Source organism: Delphinapterus leucas, chromosome 13 (genome assembly GCF_059928025.1).
Source record: "Delphinapterus leucas isolate spDelLeu-1000000601 "Yukka" chromosome 13, BTC_Dleu_Yukka2, whole genome shotgun sequence".
In the NCBI taxonomy this organism is placed as follows: domain Eukaryota; kingdom Metazoa; phylum Chordata; class Mammalia; order Artiodactyla; family Monodontidae; genus Delphinapterus; species Delphinapterus leucas.
In genome coordinates this window covers 36,045,459-36,070,876 of record NC_143141.1, presented here as the reverse complement: position 1 = coordinate 36,070,876, position 25,418 = coordinate 36,045,459, and the positions used below count along the sequence as shown (strand labels likewise).

The 25,418-nt window shown below is 43.1% G+C and overlaps 1 protein-coding gene across 2 annotated transcripts in view; it reads left to right on the top strand.

Moving 5' to 3' along the window:
- Positions 1-388: 388 nt before the first annotated feature.
- Positions 389-25,418, top strand: part of ANTXR1 (ANTXR cell adhesion molecule 1) — a 241,700-nt gene continuing 216,670 nt past the window's right edge. Inside the window, exon 1 of one of the 2 annotated variants that reach the window (XM_022561340.2) lies at positions 389-963. In XM_022561340.2, coding sequence (XP_022417048.2) covers positions 812-963 — 152 coding nt within the window. In that variant the 5' untranslated portion in view covers positions 389-811. The remainder of the gene's footprint in view (positions 964-25,418) is intronic. The other variant, XM_022561341.3, reaches the window with a different exon arrangement.

Below are 25,418 nucleotides of genomic sequence, written 5' to 3'. Positions count from 1 at the left end.
CGCTAAGTGTATAGTAAGGTCACTTGGATGATTCAGATCACAAAGGCCCGTTCTTCTCTGCTCATTTGCCCAGTGTCTTGTTTGCAAAGGTCCCAGCCTGGGGTCGGAGCCATAGTGCTTGGAGTAAGTTCTCATCAAACGTTTACAGTGACCTTATTAGCGGACGTAGGACAGGAAAGGAAAGAGCAAGGATAAAAAGGCTAGCGAGTGAGAAAGAAGTAGAAATGGGGAAGAGGTAATGCAGAATGAAAGGGAAGATGCGTGAGAAAACAGAAGGAATAAGAAAACGGGCACACCCACGCTCCCTTGAACGCGGAAGAGTGCTTTGCCGTCCTTGGCCACAAGGTGGCACCCTTTGAACTTTCTTCCCGCATCAAAATAAGAAAGGGGGGTGGGTAGAGAGGAGGGAGAAAAGGCAAAGCACTCCCCCAATCAAGAACAATTTGAAAACCCACCCCATAATATTTAAAATCTGGGACAAAGAACCATCAGCACGGAACTGCTTCAATTGCAAAACCTCAGCGCTGCCTCCGGAGCGGCCTGCCGGCCCGAGTCAAAAACAACCCCTTTAAAAAAGCGGACTACAGCGTTGGGATTCTTGAAACCTGAAACCTAGAAAAAGAATCTTAGCGGAAACCAGAAGGAAAAACTTGAACTCCTCCAGACAATTGCTTCCGGGGAGTTTCGGGAGAGCGAGGGGGAATAAAAGGCCCGAGAGGAGAGCCCCTCGGATGGCGCGCCCTTGAGGGTCCTGGCGAGTTCGAGGAGCGTGGGAAGGAGAGGACCCTACCCTCTCCCTGGGCTGCAGGTCATGGCCACCGTGGAGCAGAAAGCCCTGGGCATTGGCTTCAAGTGTCTCTCTTTGGCCACTTTTGTGCTCATCTGCGCCGGGCAAGGGGGACGCAGGGAGGAAGGGGGTCCAGCCTGCTACGGGGGATTTGACCTGTACTTCATTTTGGACAAGTAAGTGCCCTGAGTTTTCCACCCTAGTTTAAGCTGGTGATGCTTTCTCCCCGGGCTAGGCTCCTTGGCATTGTGGATTTGGGACAGGCACGCATCTCCAGGGACCAAGAGGGGCCGCGGGAGGCGGCGGTGCCCCCAGCGCTGCGCCTTTGTGGACGGGGCGCGCCTCCCCCTCCCTCGCCGCTGCCCGAGCCGGCGGGGCAGGCGTCGCTGCTTGTTCTCGGGACAAATTCTTTTCTGCCTTGCTTTCTCTTGACCGAGGCGCGTGAGTCTGAGGATGGAAATGTAAGGATACTGTTGACCTACTACGTTTCCGTGAACCCTTTCCATTTGCTTTAGAAACCTTGGTGAGAAAAGCTTGCTTACGAGAGGCAGAACTTTCAGGCATGTGTAAAGTAAGAGGCGTGGGCTTTTAAAAGTCAATCGTCTCTTGTTTAAAAACTGTCCTACATATTGCTTTATCTTTGTTCCTAAAGATAGAATGTAGGCTGACTGGGAAGTTAGTGAAAATACAAGGCGGATTTCTCCACCCCGGCACCATTGAGTTTGAGGCTGGGGAGTTCTTTGTCGTGGGGACGTCCTGTGCCTTGCAGGGTGTTGAGCATCCCTGGCCTCTACCCACTAGATGCCGGTACTACCCCCCTCCAGAATCTCCCCTGCACCCCTGCCCCCCATCCCGCGCTGCCTCCACCGTCTCTCCACGGTGACAAGCAAAAATGTCTCTAGAAGTTGCCAAAAGTCCCCTGCGGGTATATTCCTCCTCCCTCTCGGCTTGAGAAACCCTGATGTAGGCGAATTCAAGTTCTTGGCGATTTGACTCGTGGGCTACCAGGGTGGTGGAGGAGCCCTGGTTTCCTTGCGAAAATGGATGAGGCTTCAGGACTGCTCAAGGGAGAGCTGAACTCTGACCAATCCCCCTTAGATTTGCCAAGCCACAGTCATTCAAGGAAGTTTCATGCTATCTACTAAAAAGCAGCTTTAACAATAAAAAGCCCCTCAGAGGAGATCCGTGCTAACACTGGTGTGCTCCCCACTGCCAGGACGGGCGCTTGCTGTTACAGTGGTGGGGAGATTAATTTCACAGACTGGAAAGTATTTGCGAGTTGGAAAAAGAGTCCTGCAAAATAAGCTGGCCAGCTAGACACCAAATGTGCTTTGCAGTTGCCCCTGGAGTTTGAATTTTTCCGTAAAGGCTGTTTTGAACTCCAGATTCTTTGGATGAAAAGGGAGATCTCTTTCTTGGAGATTTATGAGAAGGTGGATACTGAAAATATACTTCAATGCTAAGAAATGGAATGTCTTTTGTTACTTCTAGAGCCTGGGAGCACCAGCTCACAGATTCAGAGACTGTGTCTGAAAACAGTCAGTGATGCCTATCATTGTTCTTTTAAAAAAAAAGAAAAAGAAAAAAGAAAAAAAAAAAAGAAAAGAAAGCCAGTTCAGAAGAACATAGAGGCAGATTTGAAAAAAAGGACAGAATCACCATGTCTCTGAATGGAATAATTCCACACTGTAGAGATATCAACTCTTTCCAAATTAATTTATAAAATGAATTAAACTTTAAAATCAGAGCTCTGAAAAAACTTATTTTGGTGGTGAGAGGAATTTAGCAAAATGATTCTAGGTTTATCTTAGAGGGGAAAAAAAAACAGGTAATAAGAGCTAAAACATTTTGGGAAAAGAATAATGAAGAAATACTTATACCTCCAAATATTAAAATGTATTGTGAGGCAAATTAATTAAAGAACAGGATGGTAAAGGTCAAAGAATAGGTATACATAATAGAAAATCTAGAAATAGATCCAAGGGCATGTACTTCCATTTAGTGGAAGTTCAAATCAGTGGAGAACGAATTCATTATTTTTAAAAATGGTTTTTGAACAAATGGTTGGTAACATGGGAAAAGAAAAAGGTTAGATTTATACTTTACCCCACACACAAAAATAAATTCCAAGAGGTTTGAAAATTTAAATGTTAAACATTTCATTTTTAAAAGGAAGTGTTGAAAGAATTAGAAGAAAATGTAGATGAGTATTACTGTAATCTTAGATTTAGAGCTTTAAAAACAGAGTAGAAACAATAAAGAAAACTACAAAAAGATTTAAATATATTAAAATCTTATGTCTGTAAACGAAAAATGCCATAAATAAAAGATAACAAGTTACAAAAGCCTTTGCAACATAAATACACCTCTGTAGAGTAACCTTAATATATAATAAGCAGTTTTAAAAAGATCATCCCAATAGAAAACAGGCTTACTATATAAATAATTCACACACAAAAATGAAAGTCAATAAACAAAAAAGTTCAACTTCCCTAGTAATCAAATAAATGGAAAAATCAAACAAGATGTAATTTTTATTAAGTTGGCAGAGATTTTTAAAGAATTATAATATTCAGTATTGTCCAACTTGTGGGAGGGAGGGCCATTGTCATATCTTACTAACGAAAATATAAATTTGTTTGGTCTTTCTAGACTTGTGCTGTCCAGTAGAACTTTCTGTGTTGATGGAATGTTCTCTATCTGTGCTTTCCAGTATGGTAGCCACTAGTCCTATGTGGCTATTGACGCCTGAATTGTTCCTAGTGGGACTGAAGAAAGGAACTTTCTATTTTATTTAAGTTTAATTAATTTAAATTTAAATAGCCACATGTGGCTACTGTATTGGATAGCACAGACAAGAAGATAATTTGGCAACCTGTATCAAAGGAAAAATCCAAGATAGAAAGAAGTGCCTATGTGTATGTTCATGGCAGTGCTGTTTGTGATAATAAAGCTGAAAATTACCTAAATGTCTAACAACAGAGGATTTAATAAGACATGATACACACATGATATTGAGTACGCATGTTATGCATGCTTGTAAGATATTTTTATTATTTATTTATTTATTTATTTATTTTTGCGGTACGCGGGCCTCCCACTATTGTGGCCTCTCCCGTTGCGGAGCGCAGGCTCCGGACGCACAGGCTCAGCGGCCATGGCTCACGGGCCCAGCCGCTCCGCGGCATGTGGGATCTTCCCGGACCGGGGCACGAACCCGTGTCCCCTGCATCGGCAGGCGGACTCTCGACCACTGCGCCACCAGGGAAGCCCTGTAAGATATTTTTAGGAGAAATACTTAATGCTCATAATATACTCTTAGGTGAAAATACAGTTACCAGACATTATACACTGTGATTCTACCTTTCTAAAAATATAAACACACACATGTATATGTCTCTATTTACCCAATATGTAATAGTATTTGTCTGTAGAAAGTAGGATTTTTAAATTCTTTTTTTACACTTTTCTGAATCTTCACATTTTTCTGCAAAGAACATATATTACTTTTATATTCAACCAAAATAAGTTATCCTGAGTTTTTAAAATTTATTTATTTATTCATTTATTTAATTTTTGGCTGCATTGGGTCTTTGCTGCTGCATGAGGGTTTTCTCTAGCTGCTGAGAGCAGGGGCTACTCTTGGTTGCGGTGGGCAGGCTTCTCATTGCGGGGGCTTCTCTTGTTGCAGAGCACTGGCTTCTAGGTGCACGAGCTTCAGTAGTTGTGGCACATGAGCTTCAGTAGTTGTGGCACATGGGCTTCAGTAGTTGTGGCTCGCGGGCTCTAGAGCACAGGCTCAGTAGTTGTGGCGCACGGGCTTAGCTGCTCCGCGGCATGTGGGATCTTCCTGGACCAGGGCTCGAACCCATGTCCCCTACATTGGCAGGTGGGTTCTTAACCACTGCACCACCAGGGAAGTCCTGTCCTGAGTTTTTAAATACTCACTTCAAGTGTGAGGAGGCTGTCTAACCAGCCTGCTGAGCTCCAAGTCCCTCATGATGATAGAGGATGCTGCCTCTTTCATGTTTAATCCTGGAGTACATTTCTAAATGCACCATAGGATCCTTGGCAATATGTTGGGGACCCAAAAATGTTCCAGGAAAAAAATGGTGGGGAGACCTTTACAAGTACCTGCCTTTACATGGAGGTGGACTCCTCTGGCTTCCTTTGGTTGTCCTATTGCTTGAAGAGAGGGACATTTTTGTGCTGAATGAGAAACTTGCTAGAGCTTGGTGTGTTAAGCGTGTGTACCTCCAGCTTGCCATCTCGAGTCAGGCTAATTTATGGGATTGTGGAGCCCAGAGCTGGGGGATGGACCAAAAGGCAGTGATAGCAAACAGTCCCCTGGCTGGTCCCTAAAGACATGGTCTTCCGTCCTAGAACGAATCTCCCCAAACAGTGCTGTCCAGCACCCAACTGTCGCAGCGTGCAAAGGGAAAGAATTCTGATGCGTTTTTTCCTTGGGCTTCTAAGGTCCTCTGGCCATCAACACACTGTCTACAGGCTGAAACCAACGGCTCACAAGGCACTGAATTCACCATTCTTCTCCCAACCCCTCAACTCCCTTTTTTCCCAGCGAATGGTTCTCTTCTTTTCTGTGACATTAAATCTCAGCTTATTTCAGCTTTAAGCAGGATGTGTCTCTGGCCTGGAAGAAACCCAGATTATACATTTAATGGAACGTCATGTTTTCTCAACCAGAAGCAAAGACTTCATAATGATAACCTAGACTACCACAGCAACACAATAGGGCATTATTAGTGGCTTTGGCGACGGGGCTGGCGGACTGGGCTTCACAAGGCTTTATATGATGGAATTTCATGTTCATTCGAGCATGCTTTTCTGGTTACAGTCAGGAAAAGTAGACTGCTGGGAATTCAATCAGGGATTTGAAAAGTCAGATTTAGAAGGGCTCTGTCCAGAGGAAAACAGTCAAGGAGCAGCTGGCCTTCTTAAGTCTTCCAGGGGGTCCTCTAAGATTAATGCACCCAGTTGACCAACCGCCAGACATGAATGTACCTTTCCCCTCTTGCAAGGCTCTTCTGTTATTACACTAGATATTTATGTATCACACATTAGTCTATTTTATGGAGAGCTATTAGTCACCTAAATGGAGAAAGTGGATTCTCCATCGTGAGTCTGGGGAAGTGCTGCCTGTATTCATGTGTGCCCTACAGACTTCAAAAATAGAATGGTGGGATGGGGCAGGAGTGGAGGAGATGGTGTGCTGGAGGATGGCAGTAAGCCCTGAATAGTTGATTTCTAGGACTTCCCAAAGCCACAGCCTGTCACCCAATAAATCCTTCCATCTGCAGGGGCCCTCTACAGGCTTACCGTGCGCTGCTTCCCCATTAGGCCCCCCAGCTCCTTCCTCCATGACTTCCTTTTTGTTCAACACCAATTTTCTCTTTCTCTTTTCCCCATACAAGGGGACCCTGTCTTGCCATTCACCCAGACCCACCCCAGCATCCAAAATTGGATGGTCACATGTGGTGATGATCTGTAGGGCCACTCCTATGTGTTATACTCCAGGGACATGGTCATTAAGCAGATTTTTATAACGTTAGACTGGGAACCTCACCACCTTCTGGGTTCCCAAATATTAACTTTCAAAAGAAATCTTTAGAGTCGAAACTAAAGTCTCCCAGCACTTACACCATCTCACAAATGTCCCATAGACAACCTTGCTTGGTCGCTAGGGCAAGTGCTACTGTCTCTAATTTACAGATGAGAATACTGTTCAATCTTTGTCAACATACCGGATTAAGTGACCCGCGGAAGGACCTAGGATTAGATAATGACAGAGCTGGGACGATGTCTGCTGCTGACTCTCAGCCCAGCTCTTTCCACTCATCACTGCCCTGGGCAGTTGGGTCATAATGAGAAACACATGGCAATACGCCTGGGTAGATTCCAGGAATTAAAACCCCCTGCATCAGAGTTTCAGGAAATGATGGTATATAAGGCGGTTAAGGTTACTTAATTGAGGAGCTACTGCTCTGCTGTTAAATCAGCTATAGTTGATTGAAAGTATCAGGGACTCCGACCCTATGCAGCCCACAGAGATGCTTCAGAGGTCTGGGGCTTAACTGATGGATAGGACTCTGAGGACATCTGATTATAATGCACTGAAAGATCCAATGAATTAATAATTTGTTCAAATTGAGTCTGATGGAAAAGGGAAATTCATCTCTGTAGGTGTGTTAAAACACAAAGACGTAGCTTTTTTCAGAAATGCTTTGGAAGAAGTCTTCCAGTAACAAAGATGCAAACTTGACTCTCAGTAAGGAAAACAGAGTCCATTAGAAGGTACCTTGAAAATGCTACAATAATAATTCTAAGAGGCATCAGGGAAAAAAAGTTTTTCAGGAGCCAGGAATGTCTTTTTTTTGTATTGAGATGAATTCTATGGCTGGTTTTCAGTGTTCCTCCGACTAAGTTCCAGATTTGGAGAGGACTTATCAGGTCAGGTAATAGTTAGTAGAACTGCCTGCAAATTGGAAGGTTTGGCTTATGGTTCAAAATAAAAATAAATAAGACAAAACTCTTTTTTTTGTTTTGTGTTTCTGTCTGAGTCAGCCAAGTAATTCTAGTTTCCTTAGCTGTGGAGACCTGGTAAAACTCAGTGTTAAGCTGAGAATAGAATCCTGGAGTGCTGGAGGAAGGCACCTGTCCTAAAATAACCTGCCACTATCTTCAATGCTGAAGGACTCCCAGTGGTCCAGGAACAAACTCTGCCACCCCTTAGCGAGACTTGGCTGTCACATAAGTGCAAATAGGATTTGCTTTATGCTAATTTAGAATGTGTGTCTAATTTTTGATGTGTGGCCAAGAGCCTAGACTTCACCTCTCCCAGTGATTACTGGGCAACAAAAGACAAAGTGGGTACTTGGATATTTCCTAACATGTTTCCCAGACATGCCAGGTTTGTACTGAAAATAGTAACTAGATTTCTTCCATTTGGAAGAGCTGAGTCTTTCATTCATTTGGCGTAAATATGTTCTCAATTCCAGTCACAAGTGTGTGCTCCATTAAAATCATAGATGACAATGCCTATTGCAAACAATGCCCTATTCTGGGTGCTGTAAGGAATGGAAGAGAAGCAGGAAGCTGTCCCAGACTATTTGCTTTTTATGTAGAAATATATTAGAAGGACTCCAGGCAGTCAAAGCTAAAGGCTCCAGTGAGGATTTGGGACAGGGGCGCAGGTAAAGTCAATTTTAGATCAATAAGGAGAAGAAATAATAAGGTTTTCTGAGCCCTTGCCATGCACTGCATAAGCACTTCGCCTGTATGATCCCATTTAGTTATCTCCTTCGCAACCACGTAAGGCCAGCACAGTCATGATCACCGTTTGACACATGAGGAAACAGGTTTAACAAGGTTAGCCAATGTCAGTGTAAGTGGTGAACTCAGCCTCTCTGACTCATGATCTATGCGCAAGATGAAAAGAATCTAAACATGTAAGAGAACATTGAATCAATCAGGGTAGGTTAGGTTATGCCGTGGTAACAAACAATCCCCCAACTGTCAGTGACACAAAACAACAAAGGTATAAACCTTTGTGATCTCTGCCTCTGCTCCACGTCTGGTGAGGGTCAACAGGGGCTCTGCTCAGGGTAGTCATCTGAGGGCTAGGCTGGTGGAGATTCCTTAACACCAGCTTCCGCCATCACGGCTGCAAAGGAAGGAAACGCTGGAGAGTCTCCAGCTGGAGCACTGCCAATAAATTAATAGCTTGTTCAGACTGGATCTGATGGAAAAGGGAAATTCAACTCTGCAGAGTTGTGAAATGACATGTATCCTTCCACTCACAAGCCATCAGTCAGAACTGGTCACGTGGCTTCACCCTAAAGAGGGTGATAAAACATCATCCTGGGACTTCCCTGGTGGCGCAGTGGTAAAGAATCCGCCTGCCAATGCAGGGGACACTGGTTCAATCCCTGGTCCAGGAATATCCCACATGCCGCAGAGCAACTAAGTCCATGTGCCACAACTAATGAGCCTGCGCTCTAGAGCCCACGAGCCACAACTACTGAAGCCTGCCTGCCTAGAGCCCGTGCTCCGCAGCAAGAGAAGCCACCGCGATGAGAAGCCCGCGCACCGCAACGAAGAGTAGCCCCCGCTCACCGCAACTAGAGAAAGCCCGTGTGCGGCAACGAAGACCCAACACAGCCAAAAATAAATTAATTAATTAAAAAAAAAAGTCATCCTCCTGTGTATCTAAAAGGAGAGGAAAGCCAGATATGGGTGGGCATTAAAAGCCTCTACTACAAACCTTTAATTACACACTGCTTTTGCCTGAGTAAGCAAGAAAGGAGTAGTCCCTGGGAGAGGATAAAGAGGTAAGACTTCTGGTACAGAGTCAGCGTTGAGCCACGTTTTAGATGGATTCATCAACCTGGAATTATGATCAGACATGACAGCTCAAACGCACCCATGAGGCAGTGATGGCCCCTTGCTTTTTTCCTCCCTTTCCCATTGCTCCCATTCTTTAGATGAAACATTCAGTGCCGTGGGCAGGGGATTAAATTAGATTAAATGGAAACAGAAATGAAGATGAGACATGCTTCCTTGATAGCTAAGTATTACACAAATATATTTGAAAGCTAAGAATCCCTTTGCCCATAGTTTGTGGACTGTGAGGGAATTTGAAAGACGGTGAGTGGAGAGCAGCCCCTGGAACACAGCGGCAGCCAGGCCGAGAGGATGCTGTTCATTGCAGAAGCTAATTCAGACCTTGAATCAAGAGTATCTGGGTTCCAGCCAAACGTCTTTCTAAGTAGGGGTGTCAATTGCCATTTTCAGTGGGACAGTTTTTCACCGTGAGGGACTGTAGGCTGCTTAGCATTTCTGATCCTTCTTTTGTAAATGCCACTAGTCTTCCTAGTTGTTGTGATATCCAAGAAATAAATACCTCTACATTTATCTCTAAATGCCTTCCTGTGAGATGGTACCATCCTGGTTGAGAACCCCTGACTGAAAGAAAGCAGAGTAGATCAAGGCATGCCAGTGAAGCCAATTCCAAGCATGGTAGGACTACATCTGAGCAGGAAGAACATTTGTCTGGAGGAAGAACGAGGGAGTCTTCAATGATAAGAGGGCCAGTGAGAACTGCGGACCTTGGAAATGAATGTGCTAAACAAGTGGCTCTCAACCAGGGGCCAGATCAGATCCTCAGGGGCCTGGGGCAGGCGTGTATATTTTGGAAAAGCTTCCCAGGCGATTGTGATGTGCGTCTGTCCCTCCCACAATAAATCATGAAAGTGAACAGGAAGACAAGAAAAGCTGTCCCATAATGATGGCCTTGTTCCTCTATCATGAGGATGTAGCTGAGGCAGTAGATGCCTGAGAACTGGATGCCAAGCAGAGTTCTTATTTTAGATGGTGGTAGGGGAAGCCCAACATGATATGGAGAGGAAGAGCCAAGGTCACAGGCCATGCTTTGCCCTCTTTTGTTGGCAGGTCCTGCCGTGCGTGCAAACACACGGAGGCCATGGTGTTTGCTAGGACAGTCCTTTGTTTCCTTTCTTTCAAGACTCCTGGCATGAAATGTGACCCAGTGCCTCATGGGAATGAACTGAGCTCAAGCACAGGGGGAGCTGACTTTGGAATCAGGCATCTCTGGCTTCAGATACCAGCTCAACCTTTCACCAAGCTGTACAACCTTGAGCAAATTATTTAGCCTTTCCGAACCTCAGTCTTCTCATTAATAAAACAGGCATTAAAATTTCTGCCTTGCAGAAGTGTCCTAAAGATTAAATAATATTAGATTAAAAGCTTTAATGAAGCATTTGGTATGTGAGTGCCCAAGATGTTGATGACGATGGTGGTTGTGGTGGTGGCAGTACTGGTGGTGGTGATGGTAGTGATGATGGTGATGGTGGTGGTATTGATGGTGTGACGGTAGTGGTGATGGTGATGGTGTTATTGATGGTGGCAGTGATGACTACGATAGGGCTGATGGTGATGGTGGTGGTATTGATGGTGTGATGGTAGTGGTGATGGTGATGGTGAAGGTGGTGATATTGATGGTGGTATTGATGGTGTGGTGGTGGTGGTAATGGTGGTAATTACCCCTAGGGAAAAAGGATGTGGTCCTCTAACAAAAGACACCTCCTTAGATTATAAGCAGGACTGCCTGGCTAGGGTAAGGAATACATCAATTCAATTCAGTATTTATCAAACTTTGCTAAATTTATCTTATTACAAAATGCGTATGACATGCCCCTGGCTCTCGAGGATTTCACAGTCTAGTAGAAGAAGCAAAGGGCTAGGAAAACAGACTTGGTGAAATAATGAATTTTGGTTGAGATAAGAGAGGCTTAGGAGACTTCCTAGAGAAGGTAACTTTGGATCCAGACCTTGAATGTTGAGCAGGATTTTGACAGGTGACAAAGTAAAAAAAAAAAAAAAATTGATGACAAAGGGGCCATACAAGAAAGCAAAGTGACACATCCTCTTCGTGACGTAAACATGACAGAGAGAGGGACAGGAAAAGAATCTGGAAAGAGTGAGTTTTTTCATATCAGCAGTAGGTTATGAGATTATGTCAGAGGATTGGGGAAAAAAGAACAAAAGGAATTGAGTACCTTTGTAGGGTGGAGCCTCAGGACTTGAACCGTTGGCTGTGAGTGAATGGGAGAGGAAAGAGTTGCGAGGGGAAGGAGTAGGTTTCAGAAGGAAAAAGGAGTTTGGTGTGGACGAATTGAGTCTGAACATGTGGGACATTTGGGTGAAGGTGTCGAGTAGGCAGTTGGATTTATACCCTGGGAACTGAAAATAAAGACTTGAGTGTTGTTAGCCCAAGGGTGGTAGTTGAAAGTATGGAGGGATAATAAATAATATGGGGATAATATCAAGATAACATCAGGATTTAAAAATGTCAAGAAGAGGTGGAGTTTAATGAAGAAAATGGCCAGGGTCCAATCTAGAGGAATTGCCAACAGGAATGTCTGGGCCAAAGAAGAAACTCCACTAACCAGAGCCGAGAGAAGTTACCAGACAGTCGGAGGAGAAACAGCAAAGAACTCTTACCAATGAGGCAAGGAGAGAGAGAATTTCAGTGGAGGGGTGACCAACTAGATGTTTTTCCCCTAAAATCCATCTCTATTCCTAGTCTTGGTAAACAGCATCGCCATAAATCCAACCACTTAAGTCAAAGATCTGAGAGTCTTTCTCATACTCTAAGGCCTGACAGTATCTGCTCCCACATCTCTGCCATTACCTTAGTTCAGGCCATTTGACACACAGTTCGCTGAAACGTTCTCTACATTGGTCTCTTTACCTCCTTTTTTTTTTTTTTTTTTTTTTACCTTTCCGCCTACCCTATACTCTCGACACTGGTACCAAATTGATCTTTTTAGAACACAGATTTTAATCTTGACATCATCTCCCCCAACCCTTCAACCTCTGAACACTTCCAAAGTTCTTTCAGTATAAAATGTATACTCCTTAGCGAGGTATCCAAGAGCCTATTGCTCCGGCCACTATGTGTTTCCCTTAGCTTCATCTCCTACCACATCCCACACCCTTGCAATGTCCAGCAAAACGTGCTGTGCAGTTCCCTGAACTAACCCATGCTCTTTCTTGCCTTTAGCTGTAATGCCCTTTAACACCATTTCCATCTTTATATAGGTGATGCCCTCTTATCCTTTGAGATGGTGACCGGCACTTGGTCCCCTCCCCTCACTAGTTGTGGTCTCCCTGTGGCACAAAAAATTAAGAACAGTCATCTCTTTACATCTCATCTTTATTCAAAATCCATTCCTTGTTCAGGATCCCTCAACCCCATAACAACTTATATCACATGATAAGCAGCAGAGAGGTCCATTATCAAAAGATGGAGAAGAAAACCCTTAGTGTGTGTCCTCTGAGGTCTCATTCAAGGGCCTTATCTTCTTTTCCTCAAACCCTGCTGCTCAACCATATACAGTTCATTCCCGTAGGAACCACCTAGAACAGGGCCTTCCCAATACCTTTTGGCAAAAGATTATGTTCAGAAGTATAGTCATCATTCCTTACATAAAAGATAATGCAAATACCAGGTTTATGGAAATTATATAACAAAGAAGAGAAAAATGAATTACCCTAACTGTAACTATACACCAGTCACAATAATAAGGAATATTAGGTAAAAGGAAATACAAGATACCGTTGGACAGCCATAAGCTAACCATAAATAAATGAATGGCCCGGTACATTCCTGGATCGTGCTTGTCCCAATATAATTATTATTTTTAAGATTTATTTTTTATTTATTTATTTTTGGCTACATCGGGTCTTAGTTGCGGCACACGGGATCTTCGTTGAGGCATGTGGGATCTTTCGTTGTGGCGCGTAGGCTTCTCTCTAGTTGTGGCACGCAGGCTCCAGGGCGCATGGTCTCTGTAGTTTGTGGCACGCGGACTCTCTAGTTGTGGCCCACGAGCTCTGTAGTTGTGGCGCACAGGCTTAGTTGCTCCATGGCATGTGGGATCTTAGTTCCCTGACCAGGGATCGAACCCAGTCCCCTGCATTGGAAGGTGTATTCTTTACCACTGGACCACAAGGGAAGTCCCCCGATGTAATTATTAGTGGCTTCCTAGTTTACTCTTGAAAGTGTTTCAGTTTGGATTTTAAATTATATGGTCATCCTGATTATTGACCGTCATAAAAGACACTATCAAAGGAACAAGAGGAGAGGGTTGAAAGCCAAATGGGTGAATCCCCTTGTACACCTTATCCCATTAAAATGGGCAACCAGTTGGGGACTCCTGATTCCATTCAGGTACCCCGATTTTAAGCTGTCCCTGGCATCCCCACTCCCAAATTTCCATAACAGTTTGTGGAACTTCTCCAGTACTTCTCCCTAACGAAACATTTAACGCTATGAATTGGAATTGTGTCTTTCCTGACCCGTCCATGGGGAGGCAGTGTTGCTCATGTGTTAAGAGCACAGGTTTAAACACCAGGAAAGAGACGTAGGATAGTAATGTTTAGACTAAGAGCATAGACTCTAGGGTTAGAATTTGAATCCCAACCCTACCACTTACTAGCTGTGTGTCCTTAAGCAAGTCACTTAATCTCTTTGTGAACTCAGTTTCCTCACCTGTGACAAGGGAGCTAATAGTATTATCACATAGGGTGGTTGTTCTCGGAGCTGAGCCCTATGCACACGTAAGAAGGGCTCATTAAGTGCTAGCTATTATTATTAAATGGCAATGAATGTAAAGTGCTCAGCACAATGCCTGCTGCTTAGCAAGTACTCAATACATGTCGTGGTGTAATTACTAATCTTTATCGATCCTAAAGGACCTACCAGGCAGTAAAAACCATTTTGCTGAACCAATACATATTCTCTGTTGTATTTATGCATATACTACAAATACACCCAGCAAGAAAGAACTGAGAAAGGTCCTATGCTTTAGCAGAAATAAAGGCACTGGTGACTTTTGGAAGTGCTGTTTCAGGGCACCATAAATGCAGAAATTAAGATTTAATGAGCTGCAGGGCTTACTCTGAGATGAGAAAGGAAAGAAAGTTTGTTGATGACTTCTGAGAAAGAAGCTGGGCATGGACAGTTAGCTTCTCACTGCCTCTACCAACATCATCTAAAACTGCCCCATCCCCCAAAAGAGAAAGTCTTAAGGAGGCATCTGGGGTAAGCCTGCATCAGGTCCAACCACTGAGGACAGCAACACTGACATGCAATACACTTGTAAGAAATTACACTAGAAACAAAGCAGATGGGTTGAGTTTGAAGGAGGTCAGCTGGGGTCTACTTTCAACTCTGTTGCCAAGTTAAAAAATCATGTAGAAGAATATTATGGAGGAACCCCAAGAACAATCCCAAATCTGGAAGTGAGTTTGAAGTCAAGAGTGGGACATAAGGGGGATGAGAGGCATCTCCGTAGAGCCCTGCTGCCCTTGTGCATCGGCATCACACAGAGGCAGCTGCGCTGGACAGTCGAAGGGGAAACCAAGCCACTAAAGAGAGAGTGCGTGAACACCAGGCATCTTCGTGACAGTGATTCTGTCCAGCATTGCTGAATCCTTCCCGTAGATCTGGGCTTCCAGGGAAATGGCAGAGTTCTGTCTTTGATTATGTGGATGCAGCAGGGATCAGGAATGAGCACAGTGTGAACTTGGAGTAGACACCAGGCCAAAAAACCCGACATATGGCAAGCTGGAATTGGCGTAACCGTGTCCAAAACAAACCCACAAACCTTGCAAGGATTAGGTTCCTTTGTGAGAAGTGATGAGGAGTTATTCCATTCCCTGCTCTCCCCTAATTGATGAAACAATAACATAAGCTTACTTTAGCCTTTAAGATCAACTCCCTTCCCCCAGATTAAGTTCTTAGAGAAGTTTATAAGTGCAAAGACAATGCCATATATACATATATATTTATGTAGTATTGGGGAAGCAAATAGGAGATCCAGTTACACCTTCCCATATTGAAAGATGAAAATAGGGCCTACAAGATTTTACCAACTGAAAATAAGTGGTGAAAACAAAATTCCTGAGGTGGAAGAACATGTTTATGGGAAGAATTTTCAACAGCAAAAGAGGTCAGTTTTAGTACCATATGTGTTATGATTTCAGTAAAGTTAAATAATAAATTTGTGAAACAGGTGATAAAATATGAAAAGAGAAGAAAAGGGATCTAGAACAGTTAAAGAAATATAAACTATATGGGAAAGTGTAAAGTTATAAAGTCACCTCAGAAGCAGTAAAGAGCAGAACTGACAATGAAGAAAATAAAGGATGAAGGCGTGTTTGAGAAATCCTCATACTTTGAATAGGAAATGAGTTATACAAAAGTGATGAGAGAGAAGATGATAAATAATGAATGACAAAAATAGATATCCAGGGCTTCCCTGGTGGCCCAGTGGTTGAGAGTCCGCCTGCCGATGCAGGGGACACGGGTTCGCGCCCCGGTCCGGGAAGATCCCACGTGCCGCAGAGCAGCTGGGCCCGTGAGCCATGGCCGCTGAGCCTGCGTGTCCGGAGCCTGTGCTCTGCGACGGGAGAGGCCACAACAGTGAGAGGCCCACGTACCGCAAATAATAAATAAATTAATTAATTTAAAAAAATAAAAAAATATACAAAAATAAAAATAGATATCCAATATATCAGATAATTTGGGTTGCTAAAAAAATAGTCCAGGAGAAACATTCAGAGATTTGATTGAAGAGAACTTTCCTGATTGAAAAACAAAAGCCTGAAAATGTAGATTGAATAGGCTTATCAAGTAATAATCAAAATTAATTAAAAGAGATGAATACTTAAACATTTCCTGGTGAAAATTTTTAATTTCAAACACAAAAGAAGAATTTTATGAAGGGGAGAAGATACAGGTTACCTACAAAGGTTCTGCAACATTAAATGGTGGAGAACTTTGATGGATAAAGTTATGATCTAAAGTGTGACACCTGTCAATATGTCACTTACATGTGAAGAAAATAGAAAGACGTTTTCAAATACATATGGATTCTTCTAAAAAGGGGAGTAGGGATAATTTTCTTCAAGAAATTACCCAATGAGTGAATCAAGGCTTAAAAAAAGCTTTAAAATAGAATAGTGATTATATAAAAGAAGTTGCAATGACCATCAAAGCCATTTAAACAAATATATGTCTCATTAGTATTTTCAGTAAATTTTGAGATATTACATCAACAAATAAGAGCAGTCTGTCATGAGAAAGGAACAGCTGAAAATAAGAAACTTTTGGAGAGAAAATATGCTGTTTCTGAATATTCAAGTTCATTGGAAACAATAACCACCACACTGAATACTGCAGAAGTAAATTCAGCTCATCAGAAGACAGTTTAAGAAACTTTTTCCAGAACTCCAGCAGAAAGAATACAGAGATTAAAATTATGAGACAAGAGATAAGTAATACAAAGGCTAGGAACATATATACATATATAGGCTAGGAACATATATATAAATATAAATTCTAGGAAAAGAGAACATAAGAGATGCAATAATAAAAGTTCATTTTCCTGAGCTGAAGAAAGAGTGAAGTCTTCAGATCTAGAGGACTTACCAAATACTCAGCCTAATTAATATGTTTAAAGGATCCAAATGTACACAATCTCAAATAAAAATTTAAAATATAAGAGTACACAGAAATGTCTACATTCTTCCAAAAAGGAAAATAATAGGCATCTCATCTCCCACAAAATAAAAAACCAAAACTCAGAGCGGCATTAGACTTTTTTTTTTTTTTAGTCTACAACATTAAATGCTCAAAAAACCTCAGTAAAGTCTTGAGTGAAATGTGATATTTAAATTCCATAACTAGGTTTCCTAAGACATAAAAATTCAAAAGATATACCACCCACATACCCTTATTGAAAAATGTCACTTGAAAATATTGACATCAAAATGGACAACGTATTAGAAATAAAGGATATGAAAAAGACACGGTGTACCAGAAACAGAAGTAATGGTCCCAGAAAAGTTAATAAGTCACAATACTGTTATCAATGAGGTTATACAGCAAAATATAAAACTTAAAGAATGGGGCTTCCCTGGAGGCGCAGTGGTTGAGAGTTCACCTGCCAATGCAGGGGACACGGGTTCGTGCCCCGGTCCGGGAAGATCCCACATGCCGCGGAGCGGCTAGGCCCGTGAGCCATGGCCGCTGAGCCTGTGCGTCCGGAGCCCTGTGCTCCGCAATGGGAGAGGCCACAACGGTGAGAGGCCCGCGTACCGCCAAAAAAAAATAATAATAATAAAATAAAATAAAATTTAATGGATTCTCGAAAGTGAAAGTAAATTTTTTAATGTAGGATAGAAAAAAAATTCTCATATCACATTCATATATATCCCCCCAAAACTGTCATTTACTATATCGAACTCCCAAACTCCTCCTCTTCCTCCCAAGCCTACCTACTGGGTAGTAGGAGGGCTGGAAATCCTTAAATTCTGAACCAAAGTGATGATAAGGGTCCAATGTGGTGATTTAAAAAAAAATTTTTTTCTTTGCGGTACGCGGGCCTGTCACTGTTGTGGCCTCTCCCGTTGCGGAGCACAGGCTCCAGACGCGCAGGCTCAGCGGCCATGGCTCACGGGCCCAGCCGCTCCGCGGCATGTGGGATCCTCCCAGACTGGGGCACGAACCCGTGTCCCCTGCATCGGCAGGCGAACTCTCAACCACTGCGCCACCAGGGAAGCCCCAATGTGGTGATTTTTAAAAATTCCTTTAGGTGAAATGTTCAGTCTTTGCGATTTTTCCCCTCCTCCCAACCTCCCCAGTAGAATCCTTCGGTTTTGGACCAAGTTGGTTTCATGGCAAGTCCTATCACATCTTCAAAGAAAAGAAAATTTCAATAAAGTTTAACTCTCCAGAAAATAGAAAAGATGAAGTTTCCCAATTTATTTTAGGAAGCTAGCATATATCTGATATCAATATCTACCAAAGATAACACGTATAAAACTTCAGACCAAATTTGAATAAAAACTTTAAATCTGAAATCAAATATCATTAAAACAAAACTAAAAGTACAGTAAAAGAGTAAAAACTTATTCTAGGAATGCAAGAGTGCTTTTATATTTAGGAAATGTATTAAAATAACACATTTATTTTGAATGCTGAAGATGAAAACCAAATTATTTTCTCAGTAGAATCTGAAAAGACATCTCTCTGAATACTTGTGTTCAAAGGATATAGAGGATATGAATAATAATTAATGGGATTGACTTAATAAATATATTTTGAACCCTATATCCCACAGAGAATAAACTTTCCTTTCAAATACCCATGAAATATTTATTAGGTAGCAAAGAATGCCTCCATATATATCCCAGGGCATAACTTTTCCAGTCCACATTCTCAGCAATAAATAACAGGAAATGAATAGTGAAAGTACACTAAAGCTTCAGCTACCAGGAAAAAAAATATAGATTTTTATATTATCTTGTCATGAGGAAGACTGAAAGAAAGTGACTGTCTAGGACAGAGGTTAGCAAACTATGGCCTGCAACCTGGTTTTCTAAATAAAATTGTGTTGTCATTTAGTTCATGTTCCGTCAATGGCTGCTTCTGTGCTACAACAGCAGAGCTGAGTAGTGGCCACAGAGACCATATGGCCCACAGAGCCTAAAATATTTACCATCTGGCCCTGCACAGAAAAAGTATGCTGACCCCTGATCTAAGAAAACATTTGCACCCCAATAGAAAACGGGCAAAGGATACGATGCCAGGGTCAGCTTCATGGGCATGGGACCTGCATGGTCGCCCAGGGACCCGCACTTAGAAAGGTCCTGCCCTTAGTTTAATGCTCTGCTGTTGCCATCTTGAAATTCTTAATAATTTTTGAACAAGAGGCCCTGTGTTTTCATTTTGCACTGGATCCTACGCATTATGTCGCTGGTCCTAACTGATCCACCATGTTTTAAAACAAAGAAAGACAAATAAATTGTAAATATGAAAAAAATCTGTGGCCTATTATTAAATACATTCAAATAAAAGCTATAATGAAAACTCATCTTCATTTATAAAACTTACAGATATTTGAGAAAGAGCTAATCCTGAGTGTGGGTAAGAAAACCAGCACTTCATACTTTGCTCCCGGGAGTTTAATAATCATGACAGTGGGGAGTGAGTTAAAGTGGCCACCGTTCTCAGGGTAGAAAAAAACTTATGCTCACTATACTCGAGTGTAGAGGAAATAACTTGAAGCTGCTTTGCTTATCTTCAAAAGACCCTCCTGCTCGGTGCAGGTGTAGTGAGGAGAGGAGGCACCTTTCTTCCAAACGGGAAATCCTAGCCCAGTGCAAGAATTTAAACACTTAGTAAATTTCAATCTTTTCAGTCTTGCCCTGCCCCCACTTCTCTCACTCCTATGGCTCTGTGTTTGAGGGGGGCTTATTGTGTCCTTGTGGCCTGCACGTGAAGGGGGCCTCTGAGTCTTCTGGCAGCCACAGTACCATCCCTTGTCTTGTCATGGTCACCTGGTGTTCATCCACCAACCGCATTGGTGGCTTTGACTGGTGGCCCTCCTTTATCACATCTTGGTGTGCGTTTCAATTATGGGAAATACCTTTTGGACAGCTAACCAGTTTTCTGTTCTCGTAACAACAGCAACAACAACAGTTTTGTGTTGAATTTGCACCAAAAGTACCAATACTTGATGTGAGAAAATGTCTTTAGGCTTTTCCTGGTGCGTGAGTGCATGGGCGCGCGTTAGAAAAGGCAAATTGGTGGAGGTGAAAGGAGTACATGTTTTGCTCTAATATCTTTTTGATCCTTCACAAGAAAAATACAGTTTACATCTTAACACAGTGTATGTGCATTACTTACACATAGTTGACTAAACGTTTCATGTAGCATGACTTTCTGCTGTGGTATGCTACATGTCTGATGCTTCTATTCTATTTCATTTTTATTAACTGTTGGCAACATCCCACCAAACTGATTTCCCAAATCACTAATAGGTTGCATTCCACAGCTTGAAAGTCATTGTTGTCGTAGCCATCAGTGAGATGGACTAAAGGGGAAATTCCTCATGCATCAGTACGGCGGGGCTGGGGTCTCCAGATGCAGACAGGAGCAGGGTGGGTAGCCCATCTACTCAAAGTACAGTGCTCAGTGGCTTGCTTTGGGTCTGCACTGGAATCTGACGAAATTGGAGTGGAGACAAGCGTCGAGGTCAAGCTTTTTGAGCAGGAGGGAGGCTTGGCCATGACCCCAGTCAATCATAGGAGGACAAGGGCTGAAGGTCTGGGCTGGGTTTCGGGCTCCAGCCAGTTAGGGTGCAGGGGAAGCTAGGAGGAAGGAGAGAAGGGCCAAGGAAGAAGCGGGGGAGTGGGATGGAGGTGAGGAGGGGGGATACAGATGAACATGGGGCCAGAACTAATTGCTGGTCCTGCTTAGTTGCGCCTGAGGCTGCCATACCTTCCCAGGATTAGCTGGGGACCTGGGTGGGTCACTAAGGACATGAATGACTTCAGCCGGGTGGGGCTAAGGAAAAGCAGGACCTGACAGTTTTATCATTTCCATGCTTACCGCGACTCTGCTCTTCCAGAATTAAAAGACTCCTGGGTGATGGCTCCAACTGCAAGCTCTTTTGTCCCCTTTCGTTTTCCCCTAACCCATGTGCAAAGGGTGAGGAGGGACAATTCTAACTCAATTTGGCCCACTTGATTCTTTCTGACTGGTTGTATCTGTGGTTACTGGAAAGAGCATGTGTTTTCTAAGGAGCTTAACCACAGGGAGGTTTGGAAACTCACATAAACGCAAAAGAATGTGTTTCAGAAACGAATCAAAATGAGACTCAGGGTTCTTATTTTGCTCTTACTCTTTGTATATCAAACCCTTGGAAATAACTGAGCAATAATCTGAGGGCCGTGCGAGGTTCCACGCAAAACCCCTCACTGGGGACACACAGTGAATGCACTGTCACAAAAGGTATTGACTTCTTATCATGTTCCAGATGCTGGAGAGGGTGTAGAAAAACAAAACTAGCTGCAGAACTCTGGAGCTGCTCCAGCTGTCACCTTCTCATGGGACTGGTGGCTTTGCCTCCTGATGGTCTGGGGAGCCCTTCTCAAAGCCAAGTCGGGAGGTGGTGTGAAGAGGGGTTGACTCTGATTTTGAGTGGACCCGGGTGTATTGAGTGAATCTTTAAGCACAGAACTCTGTAGGGCTGTAATGAAGCAGAATTCCTGGGAGGCTACTTGAATACCAAATTTGGCTGAGATTTATACTTGTGGAACCAAGGCATGAAATACCAAGAAAAGCCTGAATCCTGCACACCATCTTGATACCCAGTTGGCCCATGGAAATCTTCAGGGGCTAGAACTGCATTTGAGTTAGGATTTAATTGAGTCAAATATCTGGGACATTTCACATCCACTGACTTCTAAAACATGGATATTTCAACTGACTATAGTTAGTCAGCAATTGTGTGTTAAAAGCAATTTTAAAAACAAAACAAGACAAAACCATCCACAGCAGAGTTCAATGGAATCTTTCCCAGTGATACTTATATTTGGACTAGGAAGGAGTTTTTATTTCCACCCTGGGGCTTTGGTAACAATGGCTGGGTGAGCCATTACTAAAGAGAACATTGGGGCTCCATAGCTGGGATTTTAAGATCAGTAATTCTTAAACAGGTTGGCATGATACATGAGATATTTTACACATTATAAGGTGGAGAGAAGCTGCCACTTCCCCACCCAACACCCTACTTCTCCTGGCTATGACCAGGAGTTCACTTAGGTCCTCAGGGTTGAAAAGAAGCCAAGGTCTGAACATGGACACACCATCCTGGGTTGATTATTCTGGGAGTAGCTACTAGATCAGATTCCAAACCAGAAAATCAGTTTACAAGGCAAAGTGTGGGTAAGACACGCACGTTTTAACAGAAAGTCCAAACAAAATTAAAGACCCAGCATATCTATCCCCATGAGAGAAGGGCAGGAGTCTGGTTCAAGTCTTAGTGGGTAGTTTCCAGATCCCCCATGGATGAAGTAGTTAAGAGTTCAGAGTTAGGAATCCATCTGTGGTCAATGGGTGGTGGTGAGGCAGGGGAGAGGACCATGGCACCAGTCAGGCAAAACCCTTGCTCCTGGGGACATCCAACATGCTCACCTCCACGCTAAAACCAGAAGCAGCTGCCATGGGACTCTTTCCTTCTCTAAGAGGTGATCTGGTCTTGGGGTAGGACATGACGTGTGTGTGTAGGTTAAGAAGCTCAGTCAGGAGGACTAAAGGATTCCAAGGTGCAGGTCTACATAACCCCATATTCCTCTGCCGCTTTCATAGCTGAGGCCCCTTGGGGTCCCATGGTAACCCACGAGAAGACGAAACCAGTTTTGTTCCCAGAATCTTAGAAGGTTATGTTTACCCTCAGTGCTTGAGGGAATAGGCTAAGTACATCTCAAGCATGTCACAAAGAGGGTATATTTTGGTGCAGGCTTATATAATTGTGTAAAGAAGGTCATGTGTAAATATGAAACAACAAACCTCAACAGTAACAGGACAATTATTAGTAGAGCTGGGATGGGAGAAGCAAACCTGCTTCCCTCTCATTTTATCTTAAGGGCCTCATTTTATTTTCTTCCTGAGAAAAGAGAGCACCTGTCAATTGGCAAGAAAGTGTTCCAGATAGCTTTAGACTTTTCTTAACACTACAGGATATTTCTTGGATCTTTCCCTCTATCTAGCATCAAGAAATCAGACGAATACTAATATTGTCTGAATTTTACATGTCAGTCAAACAGAAGAATAGTGAAAATGAAATGTTTTAAGCCAAAAGAAAATGTAAATTACCATGGGGTGACCCTTTTTAATAAGTAAAGGAACGCAAATGATTTGTGGCCAATCCTTGAAAACAAAGAAATAAACTCAAAAAGGATTTACTTGAAACCCCTGCTCCTTTAGCAGACAGCCAAAAACAGACCCCCAATTCTAGTTCAAGTCCCTGTTTCACCTATACTTTGCCTCCCCTCCCAGTTTAATTCCCGCACTACAGGACTTCTCTACCAATGAGAAAATCAAACATGGAATAGAGGAGCTGTGGGGATTCCTCCCTAATCATAGGTGTCTTACCCTACCCCTCAGGACCCAAAATTTCACATAGTACTTGTTTGGGTGATATGGACCAAAACACAGAATTGTATTTCAGAAGTGGGCACAGACAATCCGTGTTCAAGGAAATCTCTTGCTTCCAGTGGAAAGGAGTTGTAGAATTATAACTGGAGTAGCAGTCACACAGTGCCTCGTCTGAAGCACCTATACAGCATTGGGCCAGATCTGCCAGACCCTCACTAGGATCCCCAGGACCAGAGCATCTACCCCATAGCTGAAGAAGAAGAGCCAGGACCAGTCTTTGAGATTTGAAATATACAACGGAAGCTTGTCCAGGAGGATGGCTGGGATTCTAATAAAAGGCTTTCCAAAGCTTTAAAAGTGCAGGGCTGGGATATGCTGTTCTGGTGAGCTTTGGGGAGACCCCCAGCTTGCATTAAGCCCAGACATCTACTGTTGATGATTAGGTAGGCCCGTTCACCAAGGAGCTGTGCTCTAGAATCCTTGACTCATCTGGGAAGGTTCCTCAGGTTCACATAGGATCACAGGAATTGGCTGGAGCCGTCTGAGCCTCAGGCCCAGGCTGTTCATCCAGACGAGACCGGAAGAGGTGCTGTCCAGCTGGCAAAAGATCAGGAGACATCCATGAGCAATAGAGACGTCTCCCCACGCTCTTCTTTCCTTCCATCCAACAAACAGGTAGATCCTGGAGAGGCAAATATCCTTAAGACCCTCACAAGGGGAGCTGGAAAAAAAAGTGATTGCAACCCAGTATCAGAGGATGGTGACTGAGAGATGTACACGGTGCCCTGAGAGCCTGGGGCAGGAGCAACGAGCCCCATCTGTGTTGGTCAAAGGCAACAGACAGAGACCAAGTTGCGTCTTACAGAATGAGTAGGAGTTTGCCAGTGTGGACATTGTGTGTCCCAAGCAGATGGAACGTATAAAGGCTGAGAAACTGGAATAGAAAAGTTTATTGGAAAAGGTTTATTTTTTATAAAAGAGCCCCTGCCCCCTTCTCTCCCTGATCCGTTTCCCCAACTCCCCAACTCCTCACCCCTCTACCCTGTGGGCTTTATGCTGCTGCCCCCTGAAACTGCTTGCTCTTCCCCAAACAATTGTTTAAAAAAGCACTTCTATATTTATCAGAAGAGCTGAATGTTTTTTCAAATGCTGACTTACCATCCTTCAGGGGATTGCCTGTTCTGAACCTTTGTCTATTTTTCTATTGTTTGCCTTATTAATATTTACTTGTACCACCTATTTACATATCCCGGACAGTAATCTTTTGCCTTTTTTATTTGTTGCAGACATCTTCTCTCACTCCTTTTCTTTTTTTTTTTTTTTTTTTTTTTTGATTTTTGTTTTATTTGGCTGTGTCGGGTCTTAGTTGCGGCATGCAGGATCTTTCATTGTGGCTGCGTGGGCTTCTCTCTAGTGGCAGTGCACTAGAGAGGCTCAGTTGCCCCGCGGCATGTGGGATGTTAGTTCCCCCATGAGGGATCAAACCCGCGTCCCCTGTACTGGAAGGCGGATTCTTAACCACTGGGCCACCAGGGAAGTCCCTCTCACTCTCTTCTTGTCTTTGTTTATGGTATCTTTTGTCACCCAGAATTTTAGACCCTTCAGATAGTCAAAATTATTCTTTTCTTAAAAAACAATTCCTACTTTTTGTATCTGGTTGAAGAAATCCTTCACTAACAGGATGACATAAAAATCTCCTTCTATAATTCACTCAATGGATTGAAAGTTGTGTTTTTCCCATTAGGTTTTAATACATCCAGGGTGACATTTGGTATGAGATAGTGATCTGATTGGTTGTTTCCAACTACAAATCCCTTGTCACAGCATCACTTATGGAAGGGTTCATTCTCCCTCCCCAGTTTGAATCACCACTTTCACTGTATAGAGAGACCTCACATACATTGAGGTGTGGGCTCTCCATTTCACTCCATTCCTTCTGCTGTTCTGTATCATACACATAGGGCCACTATATGTGATAGGGCAAACTTTCCAACTTTGTTCTTTTTCATTATTGCCTTGATTACTTTTAGAACTGTAATCTTCATTTCATTTTTGGAGTCCGTTTTTGAGCTTAACAAA